Genomic DNA, 14,431 nt, shown 5'->3' on the forward strand with positions numbered 1-14,431 from the left:
AATGGTCTGGCTGATCACTGCAGGGCTTCTCTCTCCTTTCTTCTAGCTCCTGACACACTCAACAGCTGTCTCTTTAAACAACTGTCTCCTGTCAATTAAAATCCAGGTCTTTGCAGTTTCATCCCACCCAGTTACAGCCACCCACCCTCCTGCCAGTACCTGAAGGGGAGCAAGCACCATGTTGCTCAGGGAGGCTGAGGCTCTCGCTGCTGCCGTCTTCGTGGGAGGCTCTATGAAGCTCTCAGGCGTGGCCAGCTGGCCAGCTGCTGCAGAAAAGCTGGGTGCCACTGCACCTTTCCCAAGTGACTGTGTCTGTATTTGGTCATGCTGTGGGGTCAACCTGAGTTTCTGGAGAAGATCAACGCTTGGGAGGGATGTACCGGCTGTGTTTGTCACACTCAGCGGGGCCCTGAATGGGCTCTGGCTGGCAGTCAGACTGGTGTGGCTCAGCTCAGGGACTGGCTGACTCAGAAGTGGAGACCTCTGTCTAGGTGTGGTCTTCACTGCTTGCATCATGGTGGTGTTTCGGGGTAGGCTTGGGGGAGCCTGTCCAGTAGAAGCTTCTGCTGGTAGAGTAGGACTAAGCACAGGGTGCAACGGGATCGTATAGCTTGGGGCCTGCTTTTCGCTGGACTGTGTGATGGAGGCAGGAGTGATTAGCACCGGGGTGGTGACTTCAGGCTGGACTGAGTGGTGGGCAGCAGGATGGACACCCAGGTTTTCCGACTGAGGGGCCCCTCCTGGCTCAAAGGAAAATGGTAGGAACGAGCTGGGCTCTTTCTGGGAGGCATCTCCTGGCAGCTTCTCCACTTCTTCTGAATCCAGACCAAAAACTGTTGGCTGTTCCTTTGGCAAAGAGGTTCCAAATAATTCTTCCACTGTCAGATGTTTGTGTCCAGACGGAGCAGACTGAAAAACAAATCAAACCACCCAATGAAAGAAATCTCTTGCAAACCAGCGCATCTAAACTTCCTTTCCATCAACCAAAACAGTTTGCAGAAGCAAGGTTGGGTGGAGTCTGAAAATAGGAAATGGAACAAACTGAAGATGTTCTCAGGATTAAGGCCTAGGTACATCTATCTGGTCTCCCCAAGGTGGTGGACAGAAATCTGCATTAATAGTAAAATTCCAATTTTCCGGACTCTAGGTGGTAGCTTAGAACTCACCTTTTTTTTGTTGGCAAACAGATATAAGGTGAAGGGGCAATTACTTTACTTCAAAGTTAATTGTGCCTAATTGCCCTATGTCAGTCACACATGGTAGGGAAATTACACTCAAGAGGACAGAGGGACCAAATGCTGATCAAGCAATCATACCTTTATTTTCATGACTTTTGACTAAAAGGTAGGCACTGCACCTTGAGGACTAGGCCTCAAATACCAGAAAATAAAATTAACTATTAAAGAAAATTAAAGTATAGCTGATACAACATTATATTAGTTACAGGTGTACAACATAGTGATTCAATATTTTTATAGATCGTACTTCATTTAAAGTTATTATAAAATATTGGTTATGTCCTCTGTGCTGTACAATATATCCTTATATCTTATTTATTTTATACATAGTAGTTGGTACCTCTTAATCCCCTACCGCGATCTTGCCCCTCCCAATTTAATCATTTTTTAAATAGCTAGCCATTCCTCCTTCCTACTCCCGAATCACAGAATCCTTAAGAAAAAGCGAAGCATTTAAGCCTGAACACGTTACATTTACATATAGTCTAGTGATCTGGTTTACTGACGCCACTGCAACGACTCAAAGGAGAAATATTCGTGCCTCCCACTTGTGAGCTTTCCTGCCCCTTCCCTTCAAGGACTATTGCTGAATTCATTTAACCTTTATTTGCTGAGTATGCACGGGGTGGCAGGTCCTGCTCTGACCTGGGCCCAAAGGACATACCAGGAAGTAATGACAAAGAGTCCTACCCTAACAGAGCTTACATTCTCATGGGAGACAAAGTACTCTGAGAACACAAGCAGCCTCAACTTATGGTTTTATCCCTAAAGTGTATGGACTTCTTAGTTGTTTACATATATGTTTACATGAAAAAAAAATTCACTGAAAACACATGATTTTCAGGGCCCCAGAAAGTCTATAAAGGCCTTAAAGTACACTGCATCTGAAATACAATGATGATAACACTATATCCTATAGATATCCCATTTCTATAGGAAAACAAGCTCAGTTTTCCCCCAATGTTTGCTGCGTCCATTTCACAAATAATTAATGGTGTTAACCAGGTGCCAGGGGCATTGGGCTGTGAAGGGTGGGGAGAAGAAGAGAGAGGGAGCTTCTGGGCAGCAGGCTCTTAAGGGAAGGGGGTTAGGGATCCCCTCTGTTGAGAGACAACAGGGAAGGGAGGACTGAGGATGCAGGGGAGCTTACACATAAGGGACAGAAAAAGTTTTGGGGTCGCCGCTGTGCACTTTCTCCCTGGTGTCAGGGCAGAGCACCTGCTGGGTGAGAGAGAGGTGGCCGGGAGAGCATAGGTGGTGCGGAATAGCTGTTGTGGAGGAAGAGGCAGAAGCCTCCTCAAGTTGTAAAAAAATCACAACTTCGTACCAAACCATTCATTATATCTTAGAAAATAGTCAATGAAGAGAATTCTATTAATATTAAAGCTAACATAATGTATCTTGGCAAGTTAATGTGACGAGAGGCTTTGTTTAGGTGAAGGAACTCTCACGTGGCACATTCAGGCCCCCGCTAACAATGCTGTAGCGAGACTAGTAAGACTGTCTTGTCACAACACTTTCTAGCACTTCAAGGGATTTTCCAGATTCACAGTCTCACTCCAAATACTAGGCAGCACTAACACCTCATCATAAACTGTGGATGTGAAGAACTGCAAAAGACTTTATATGGTTTAATATCCTTACATTTTTACTTCTGGAAAACTGCAGAGCTTAGGGTCTGAAATAACAAGTACCTAGGTTCAAGTCCCAGCTGTTAACTCGTAAAATTACAGCATTTCTATGTAGTGCGCTCATTTGAAAACTGAGGGCAACTGTGGCTAATTGCCTCACAGAGCTGTTGTAAAAATTAAGTTCTCGATATAATGTCTGGTGCCCAACAAGCATTCAATAATTGGGAGTTGGCTATTATCATCATTATATGAACCCAGATACAGTCTTTTTTTTTTTTTTTTCTGCAAAAAGCTTTATTGTTTCCATTTGGTCCAAGGCTTGGGAGATGGGTCCAGGGTGGTTAAAAAGCTGCCTAGTGGCTGCAGAGAGGGGCTTCAGGCAGAAGCCCTGACACCAGAGGGGCTCCTCAGAGGCCGCTGGGCTCTGGAGGCTCTTAATCATGCTTGAGGGTGAGACTTTCAAAGAGATACTCGCCCAGCCAGCCTGGGGACCAAACAGCTTGCGGAGGTTGGTCAGGCGGTGACTCATCTTCTTCATGAGTTTCACCTCCTTATCTAGGAAGTGGCTCTCCAGGAAGTCACAGAGGTGGAGGTCTGGGCGGGCAGAACCCAGGGCATGCATATCCAAAAGGCCTGGTTCAGGTTCTCCTCCACGAGAATGGCAGCTTCCAAAGTGTCCTGGGTTTGTAGCCCACTCATCTTGAGATGGCTTCTGCATGTCCTCGAAGAGGGCATGGCTGCCACACTGGTTTTGCATTTTCAAGAGACGCTGGGCGCCCTTGCACTTCTTCCCCACCAATTCACAGAAAAAGTGGCCCATGTCCTCCAGAGCCACGTTGTCGTGGTTGAAATAGAAGCCCAGAGAGGAGGTAGGTGTAGGAAGCCCGCAGATGCATGCTGACCAGGCAGCTGATGGCAGCCTCCACCTTGGTGGAATAATTCTGACGAATCTGGGAGCTCAGGGTTGATCGGTAATGAGGAGTTATGCTCAAAAAATGGTGTTAGCTGGTCCTGGTGGCCAAGGATAGCTGAGTGGCTGATTCTGAAGGTTGAGACTGGAAAAAAGGTTGGAGGGTGGTCGGAGGCTGGAGCAAGAGGCGTCCCTGGGTCTCTTCCGTCCAAACACTGTTGAAGCAAGAGACAGATCTGCGGGACTGATGAGCACATTGCCCCACATATACTCTTTAACAGCAATTATGATAAATCTGTGTGTGGATATGTTTTAAAGAATATCAAATAATATGTGGGGATATTAAAAATCTATTAAATCCTTTTAGAATATCATCCCCTATAATGCAAAATAATAACAAAACCACTTGATGGGATATGGAGGCTGTGCTATTATAAATCACCCCATTGTTCCCTGAGGCAAGGAGTCATTAAAGACACAGCTGTTTGTTTAGAATTCACTGGTAACGTTTCAAATCCATTCAAAGTAATCTGAAATAGACAATGAATTCTGATATGGGACAGATGTCTCTTTCTCTCTGTCCAGGCCACATAACTGTAGTAGAATGCACAGGTTCCAACCCCAGGCTGAACACTGTGATCTACTCACTTTTGGATCCCTGGCATCATAAATGTCTGCTGATGAGCAGAGAGACAATTCCTTCCCCCTTCCCATTTCTAAAAGTTATGGTAAAATATACATAACAAAAGTTACCAATTTAACCATATTTAAACCTAAGTGTAAAATTCAGTGGCATTCAGAATATTCACAATGCTGTCGATTTACACAAGTTTTTCATCAACCCTAATAGAAACTCTGTACCCATTAAACAACTCCCTATCTTCTCTCCCGGTCACCCCCAATGCCCCACCCACAGACCCCGGTAATCTCTATTCTACTTTCTGTATCTATAAATTTGCCTACTCTACCTATCTTGTTTAAGTGTAATCATACAATATTTGTCATTTTGTGACTGACTTAATTTCACCTAGCATGTTTTCAAGGTTCATCCATGTTGTAGCAGGTATCAGAATTTCATTCCTTTTTATTTTTTATTTTTATTATTATTTTTTTGGCTGCGCCTCGTGGCTTGCGGGATCTTAGTTCCCTAACCAGCGATCAAACCTGTGCCCTCTGCACTGGAAGCGCAGAATCCTAACCACTGGACCACCAGGGTATTCCCAGAATATCATTCCTTTTAAAGGCTGAATAACACTCCATTGTATGTATATACCACATTTTGTTTATCCATTCATCTGATGATTGACAATTTGTTTCCACCTCTTGGCTGTTATGAATAATGCTTCATAGAACATTAGTGTAAAAGTGTCTGTTTTAGTCCTTGTTTCAATTCTGAGGAACAGAACTGCTGCATCATATGGCAATTCCACATTTTAACTTTTTGAGGAACCGCCAAACTGTTCTCCAGGGCTGCTGTACCATTTTCCATTACCATAACTCTTGTTGGCCTTTTGTGTATGTTATTTGGAGAAGTTTCTATTCAGCCCTTTGCCCGTTTAAAAAATTGATTTATTTATTTACTATTTTTTGGCTGCACCATGCAGCATGCAGGATCTTAGTTCCCAGACCAGGGACTGAACCCATGCCCACTGCAGTGGAAGCTCGGAGTCTTAACCACTGGACTGCCAGGGAAGTTACCCCTTTGCCCATTTTTGAGTTGGGTTAATTCCTTTTTTACACATCATGTTTAGAACAAAATGGTGAAGACTGCTTGGCAAAAGAAGTGCTGGAAAACTACACTAATTCTTATTCATTAATGCAAATTATGTAGTTTTTTTTTTTGCCACGCCACACGGCATGCAGGATCTTAGTACCCCAACCAGGGATTGAACCTGTGCCCCCTGCAGTGGAAGTGCGGAGTCCTGACCACTGGACTGCCAGGGAATTCCCAATTACGTAGATCTTAACCACCATATTCTTTTATATATATGTGTGTATATATATATATATATATATATATATATATATAAACACGCACAAACCAACATTTAGACATACCTACTTTAAAAAACACAGACCACATTGGGACTATCTTGCAGAAACTTAAGAGTCTTTTCCAGGGAAGAATACTATTTTATGTTATAATGAAAGGAGCAATCCAACAATAGGACATGGAGACGCCTCACCATGAAATACACCTTAGGCTTCGTAAATGACACGATCCAGGTAGCAATTTTTATCTATCTAGTGGAACACAAATCAACTTTTGAACAACTAACATTACCCACATTTACATGTGAAATATTTCTACACTTACACTTAAAAACTGGTATCTCTAGGGACTTTCCTGGTGGTCCAGTGGTTAAGAACCTGCCTTCCGATGCAGAGGACATGGGTTTGATCCCTGGTCAGGGAACTAAGATGCCACATGCTGCAGGGCAACTTAGCCCGCGGGCCGCAACTGAGTCTGCACGCCGCAAGGAAAGATGCCGCATGCCACAGCTAAGACCCGACAGAGCCAAATAAATAAATAAATATTAAAAAAAATAAATTACCTTCCAAGATGATTAGAATGGTGAATGTCTTATGGGGTTTGATGATAATGTTTATTTCAGTATAGAAAAACAGGGCTTACTTTGAAGTATAAATATTTACTGTATAAATATTTACTAATAAATATTAATAAATATTTACTGAATTAATACATACATCTAAGACTGTTGAAAAAAACTGGTATTTTTTTTAAAAGTCTCTCTAAATCCTCCATTAAAAAAATATATACATATTTATTTATTTATTTTCTTTCTTTCTTTCTTTTGGCTGCGTTAGGTCTTAGTTGCTGCACACAGAATCTTTGTTGAAGCATGCGAGATCTTTCGTTGCAGCACGTGGGCTTCCCTCTAGTTGTGGTGTGCAGGCTTCAGAGTGTGTGGGCTCTGTAGTTGTGGCGCGAGGGCGGGCTCTAGCGTTGAGGCACGAGAGGTTGGTGGTTGTGGCACACGGGCTTGGTTGCCCCACAAATCTTAGTTGGAATCTTAGTTCCCTGACCAGGGATCGAACCTAAGTCCCCTGCATTGGAAAGTGGATTCTTTACCACTGGACCACCGGGGAAGTCCCCCAAACTGGTATTTCTAATGGTATGAAATCTACTTCATATTAAAAAATGGGACTTCCCTGGTGGTCCAGTGGGTAAGACTCTACACTCCCAATGCAGAGTGCCCGGGTCTGATCCCTGGTCGGGGAACTAAATCCTGCATGCATGCTGCAACTAAGAGTTCGAACACTGCAACAAAGGAGTCTGCATGCTGCAACTAAAAGATCCCGCATGCCTCAATGAAGATCCTTCGTGCCGCAATTAAGACCTGGCACAGCCTAAATAAATATAAATAAGTAAATAAGTAAATAAATAATGAAACCATATGGTAGAATGCTGAACTCTGACGGCAAAAGCAGCAGAAAGTTTCCAATTTCTCCATGCTGCCTCCCTGCAGCTTCTGCCAGGCCAGAGACAGATTCTCACATTTTCTCTGGAATAGGGTGTGTGGTAAAGCTTTAGGGTTTCAGAGGTATCTCACATGAGGCAGAATAAATGAGGTTACGAGGGCAATAAGAGTTATCATAGACAGAACGCTCATTACACATGAGGCCCTGTGCTACACACTTTACACGCATTACTCTATTAATCGGTGAGGGCAGTACTATTATTATTGCCATTTTATAGATGATGACCAAGTACAACAACAGAACCAGACTCCAACCTAGTTCTAACAAGACAGTCCATATTCTTAACCATCATGCCACCATCCTGAGATGTCCATCAAGTAGATGATAGGTTACCTACTCAACTGAATGGTGATATGATCCTCTGGGGAACAGAGGTGCAGCTAAGACTTGAATAAATAAGAGGTGGATACAAGTCAAAAGGTACCAACTTTTGGAAATATGTAACTGGCTGAATCAGTCGCAAGAGGCTGAGTAGGCAGAGCATGCGTCTCCACACAAACTCCCCAAAGCTTTATAGTCTCTGAGTTGTACAGGACCCTCTCTATGCTTCTCTGCCTCTGACAAGAAAAACTGGCTGCATTCCTCTAGTAGCTGGGCTTATTTATTCATGGATTCATCTTCCATCATCCATAGAAAAGGTGAAATTTTATTCTTTACTCATCTTTAAAGACTGGATTCTGAGTTCTGTAATGCCTCACTTAAATCAAGTTTTAGTCTGACCATGCCCCTGGGAAATGGAATTCAATGAGTGACACCATGTATGGTACTCAAAAAAAATTCTAATAAACTGTATCAGGGGACTTCCCTGGTGGTCCAGTGGCTAAGACTCCGAGCTCCCTATGCAGGGCGCCCGGGTTCGATCCCTGGTCAGGGAACTAGATGCTACATGCCGCAACTAAACATCCCGCTTGCCACAACTAAACGATCACACGGGCTGCAACGAAGATCCTGCATGCTGCAGTGAAGATCCCGCGTGCCACAATGAAGACCCGGCACAGCCAAATAAATAAATAAATATTTAAAAACCCCTAAGAAACAAAACAACAACAAAACTGTATCAGGTTTTCCATTGTTCCTTCCTCACCCCATAGCTCTTGCTATTTAGAGAACTTCATATTTCTGTTTGGATTTATTGTGTCCATGTCAGATTTCCTACCTGATAGTGCCCTGAGCACACTAGAAGATACGATTATTGTTAACCACAGGAACCAAAAAAACAATACAAAACAAACTAGAGAAATAGTCCCAAGGGAATTTTAATAAGTAAATTATGAAACTGAAATAAAATATAATACTAGTAAGGCTTGACAGCATTACTTGCTCCTCAGCACTAGATGGCAGTGTTACTAAACCAACATACAATCTGCATGCAGGGCCGATTATGGATTTTAGCTAATTTTAGACATGGCTCTGACAATATCCAGATCTCAATATTTTACAAAATGCTGTCACTTTGGCTATAAAATGGAGTTTCTGGGGGTCCATTTCTTCATTTGGATCTCACAGTAAGTCTGTGAGTTAGGCACTGCCAAGAATCCTTAATCCCATGATTCAGAAGGAAAGGGGAAGTGACTGGCCCACTGGCTGATAAACCAGACCAGAAGGAATCTGCTCCTTCCCTTGCTGCCTCTCTTAACATATATTTTTTAAAAATTAAGTTTTATATAGCACTGCTTTTTTCTTTGATTTTTTAAAAACACAGCATTGCTTCTAATATATGTTTGACCTTTAGGATCCTAAGTCCAAATACAGTAAAAATGGAGCAAAGGAACGTGGTATACAAAATGGGTTTAAATTAATTACCATCTACATACCTAAAAACTTTATAGATACATTGCTGATGGGAATGTAAAATGGTACAGCCTCTCTGGAAAACAGTATGGCAGGGCAGTTTCCTATTAAACTAAAACATGCAATTACCAAATTACCCAACATTTGCACTCTGGCATTTATCCCAGAGTAAAGGGAATTTATGTACAAAAACCTATATACAAATGTTCATGGAAACTTTATTCATAATAGTCCCAAACTGAAAACAACTCAGATGTCCTTTAACAGGTTAATGGTTAAAAATGTTAATTCCACTCAGCAATGACAGGGAACTATTGATATACATAACAATTTCAATGAATCTCCAGGAGTTATGCTGAGTGAAGAAACATAATCCCCAAAGGTTATATATTATATGATTCCATTTATAGAAAATTCTTGAAATGACAACATTACAGACCTGGAGACAGATTAGTCACTGCCAGGGGTTAGGAATGCCAGAAGAAGGCTGGGAGGGTGTGACATATAAGTTTGTGCAATAACAAAAGGGCAACACAGAGGATTCTTGTGGTGATGGAAGTCTTCTGTATCTTGACTGTGGTGGAAGACATACAAAGCTCTACATGAGATAAAATTGCATAGAACTCAATAAACACATGCACATACACACAAATGAATATGAATAAAACTGAGGAAATGTGAACAAGATGGGTATATTGTATCAATATTCTGGTTGTGATATTGTACTGTATTTTACAACCTGTTATCAATGGAGTAAATGGATAAAGGGGACATGGATCTTTCTGTATTATTTCTTACAACTGCATATTAATCTATAATTATCTCAAAATAAAAAGTTTAATTAAAAAACTATGGTTTTCTGGGACTTCCCTGGTGGTCCAGTGGTTAAGACTCTGTGTTCCCAATGCAGGGGGCCGAGGTTTGATCCCTGGTCAGGGAAGATCCCACATGCCATGGAGCAACAAAGCCCATGTGCCACAAATACTGAGCCTGCTCTCTAGAGCCTGTGAGCCACAACTACTGAAGCTTGTGCGCCTAGAGCCCGTGCCCTGCAACAAGAGAAGCCACCGCAATGAGAAGCCCGTGCACCACAACAAAGACTAGCCCTGCTTGCTGCAACTAGAGAAAGTCCGCGCGCAGCAACAAAGACCCAACGCAGCCAAAAAAAAGGGTGGTGAGGGACTTCCCTGGTGGCGCAGTGGTTAAGAATCCTCCTGCCAATGCAGGGGACACAGGTCCGATCCCTGGTCTGGGAAGATCCCACATGCCATGGAGCAACTAAGCTCGTGCGCCACAACTACTGAAGCCCATGTGCCTAGAGCCCGTGCCCTGCAACAAGAGGAGCCACCGCAATGAGAAGCCCGTGCACCGCAATGAAGAGTAGCCCCCACAATGAGAAGCCCGTGCACCGCAATGAAGAGTAGCCCCCGCTCATCACAACTAGGGAAAGCCCACGTGCAGCAACAAAGACCCAACACAGCCAAAAATAAATAAATAAATACATTTATTAAAAAATAAATAAATAAAATAGGGTGGTGAGAGAGGCTCTCACCTTTATGGAAGACACTAGAGATCTGAAGGAAGAAAGGAAGCAAGCTACTTCTAGGAGGGAAGTCTTCCAGGCCAAGGGAACTGTAAGTGCAAAGGCCTGTGCTGAGGCAGGGGCATGTGTGGCACATTTGTGGAAAGGCAGGAAAGCCAATGAGGCTGGGAGCAAGGCAGAAAGGTAGAGGATGAGGCCAGGGTTAGGGGGGCCAGATCAGGTAGGGCCTTGTAAGCCACTGCCATGACCCTGGCTTTTATTTGAGTGAGATGAGATACCACTGGAGGAAGGCCATGATCTAACTTATGTTATACCAGGATTACTTTGGCTGTTGGGTTAAGAATAGGGGAGGGAGTGGCAAGGGCAAATGCTGGGAAACCACACAAGAGGCTACGGCAAAATCCAGATGCAAGATAGTTTTACATGGACCAGGGGATATGACATAAGAGGATGACATTACATTGCTGCCTGTACATACATACTTTGACAGATGAACAACAAATCAAACTTGTACTGCATTAAAATCCTTACAAAATGTTGACTCTGTTAGGTTACCTTAGGTGAAGTTAGGGCTTTAGCTGTACAAACCTTATCTTGGGACCCGGATGGCGTCTCTTCTAGAGTCTCGGTGCTTCCCAGATTGGAGATCTGAGTACTTGGCTGTAACCCAGGACTGGAGATATTTGAATTGCCCATCTGATTCTTAAATTAGAAGGAAAAGTATATCAGGTGAAAAGCTTGCTATTCTTTGGCTCACAAAACAGCATTCAAGGTTACTAGAAATATTATTTTAAAAGTCAAGCATAAAATCCCCCCAAATGTTTGCTCTGGACCTACATGTAAATTAACCTGTACAATAAAATTTCTAGAAAGCTGAGCACCTGATTTTAGACAATAGTGTTAGTAACAACTACTATTTTTATAACCCCTTTAAGGAAAAGCAAATAGCATTACTTTATCATGTACTCTTTTCCATTTTATTTTTTAAGTTAATATATGGTGGAATTAACTTTTGGAGTGCACAGTTCTATCTGTGTACCTATCACCACAATCAAGATATAAAACATATTGATCACCCCCCAAAACTCCCTCGTGCTATCCCAATGCAGTCATGCCCTCCCTCCACTCCTGGCAACCAGTGATCTGTTCTCTGGCACTAATTCTGTCTTTTCGGGAATGTCATATAAATGGAATGCTGGCTTCTTTAACTTAGAATAATGCCTTTGAGATTCATCCAAGCTGTTGTATGTATTGGGCTGGCCAAAAAGTTCGTTTGGGTTTTTTCCATAACGATCTTAAAGTTTTTTAACCATTTACCTATAGGAGGACATTTGTGTTGCTTCCAGTTTTTGGTGACTATGAATACATCTTCTACAAACATTCATGTACAGGTTTTCGTGTGGACAAAAGCTTTATTTTCTAGAGTAAATTCCTAGGAGTGGTAATTCTGGGTCATATAGTAAATATATATTTCTTCTAAATTTTTGTACTTTTATTTTTTACATTTAGATCTACTGACCCATTTTAAGTTGATTTTTATATAAGGTGTTACATTTAGGTTGAGGTTCATTTTTTTGGACATATGAATGTACAAGTACTCTAATACCATCATATATTTTAAAAATTGAATTAAAAAGGTCTTTAGGGACTTCCCTGGTAGTGCAGTGGGTAAGACTCTGCACTCCCAATGCAGGGGGCCTGGTTCAATCCCTGGTCGGGGAACTAGATCCCGCATGTATGCCGCAACTAAGAAGCGTGCATGCTGCAACTAAGACCCAAAACAGCCAAAATAAATAAATTAATTAAAAAGTCTCTAAACATCACTATCACAGATGACAAAACATTGTAATAAAGTGTTTAAAAATTCCTGTTAACTTGTATCTTTGTTCTTAGAAAGAATCCTAAAAAAATGATCACTAGATGGACATGGAATTTTTAGAAACTTATATATTTAGGCTATATAATCGAGCATCTAGTGAGCATTATCTGTGTCAAAATAGACACCAAAACCAGTTTAGAACAGTCAAGGGACCAGACTTTTTAAAAACAGAATCTCCAAACTTTAGTTCAGAGACAGATTAACTTTCTTGACACCATATTATAAAGATATGTGCCTAGTGCAGGAGTAGGTACTGAATGTGAAATGAATGGATAATATGCATTTTTTCCTATTCAAATGACTTAGTCCTTGTATTATTTCAGAACACCATTTACTCAATGTTATGCATTTAAGCAGAGGTGAAATAGTCTGTGAAAGCTTATAAACTGTCTTATCTTCTAACATACCTCTTTATGCAACACCACCATCAACCAGTATCAACACCTTATGGGGAATCCTTGGAACTGAACTGTATTAGAGAAAATATAATGGGTTGGCCCAAAAGTTCATTCCGGTTTTTCCACAAAATGTAACGAACTTTTGGGCCAACCCAATATAAACTGAAAACACTGCTCACAACAAGTTCTTAAGATGGAAGGTGCAAATGTTCAGGAGCATCTTTAAAATTGGGAGTTTTCACATAAAAATCCTGGCTTGTCATTTTCAGAGAGAAGCTGAATAATTTGGCACACCAGCCCATTTGGTAATGACTGGTTATAGCTGAGCTGCAACTGACCAGATGACACAGGGACAGGCTCGCTGTTGGTTTTACTTCCACTCTGATTCACTGTGGGTGCCACTGTGGCCCACCTGGTTTTGGGACATGTGAGTCTGCAATACTTACTTAACTCAACATAAGCTATAAGATGGGTTGTACTTTAAAAGGTTTCCAGAACTTCAAATATTTTATTACACTTATGCAGGGCTGTTCTTGGAAGGTTTGTTTGTTTGTTTATTTATTTATTTTTGAGGGTTTATTTTGGGTTTGTTTGTTAATGATAGTAACCAGTATTCATAAGAATTGGGAGAAATGGACAATCAGAAACAAACGTTTTTTTTTTTTTTTAATTTTGTTTTTGGCTGCGTTGGGTCTTCATTGCTGTGCACATGCTTTCTCTAGTTGTTGTTGAGCAGGGGCTACTCTTTGTTGTGGTGCACGTGCTTCTCATTGCGGTGGCTTCTCTTGTTGTGCAGCACAGGCTCTAGGCATGTGGGCTTCAGTAGTTGCAGCATGTGGGCTCAGTAGTTGTGGCTTGCGGGCTGTAGAGTGCAGGCTCAGTAGTTGTGGTGCACAGGCTTAGCTGCTCCGAGGCATGAGGGATCTTCCTGGACTAGGGATCGAACCCGTGTCCCCCGCATTGGCAGGTGGATTCTTTTTTTTTTTTTTTTTGCGGTACGTGAGCCTCTCACTGCTGTGGCCTCTCCCGTTGCGGAGCAGAGGCTCCGCGGCATGTGGGATCTTCCCAAACCAGGGCACGAACCCGTGTCCCCTGCATCGGCAGGCGGACTCTCAACCACTGCGCCACCAGGGAAGCCCGGCAGGTGGATTCTTAACCACTGCACCACCAGGGAAGTCCCACAAACAAACTTTTGGGAAGATAATTTTACAGTATTTGGTAAAAACCTTAAAAATGTCAAAATCCTTTGATTTACCAATCCCATTTCAAGTAATTTATCTTAAGAGAAAATTAATGCTAATTAATAACAAGACAGTTACCAAAGGTATACTTCTGAGTTCTTAAACAGAATTAGAAAAATCTAGGATATTGTTTATATAAGGCACAGAAATAAAAATATACAACTATTAACATCACAGTTTGCTTTTTCAAAAGCTTTTCATTCTACCAAATGAACTTTCCCAGGGACTCCCTGTGAGATAAATATTGTCACAAAAAGATACTGTTCTTTGGAAAAAAAAATAGGTTACAAAAAAGT

The 14,431-nt window shown here is 41.9% G+C and overlaps 1 protein-coding gene across 3 annotated transcripts in view; it reads right to left on the bottom strand.

Annotated features, from left to right (window-relative positions):
* DCP1A (decapping mRNA 1A) overlaps window positions 1–14,431 on the bottom strand; it is a 61,236-nt gene that overhangs the window by 8,278 nt on the left and 38,527 nt on the right. For 2 of the 3 annotated variants that reach the window (XM_027121097.1, XM_027121099.1), the window contains 2 exons: window positions 11,206–11,319; window positions 160–909 (listed from right to left, as the gene is read on the bottom strand). In XM_027121097.1, the coding sequence (XP_026976898.1) occupies window positions 160–909; window positions 11,206–11,319 (864 nt within the window). The remainder of the gene's footprint in view (window positions 1–159; window positions 910–11,205; window positions 11,320–14,431) is intronic. The other variant, XM_027121098.1, reaches the window with a different exon arrangement.

Source organism: Aethalodelphis obliquidens, unplaced genomic scaffold (assembly GCF_003676395.1).
Source record: "Aethalodelphis obliquidens isolate GAN/ISIS:26980383/991018 unplaced genomic scaffold, ASM367639v1 scaffold22, whole genome shotgun sequence".
In the NCBI taxonomy this organism is placed as follows: domain Eukaryota; kingdom Metazoa; phylum Chordata; class Mammalia; order Artiodactyla; family Delphinidae; genus Aethalodelphis; species Aethalodelphis obliquidens.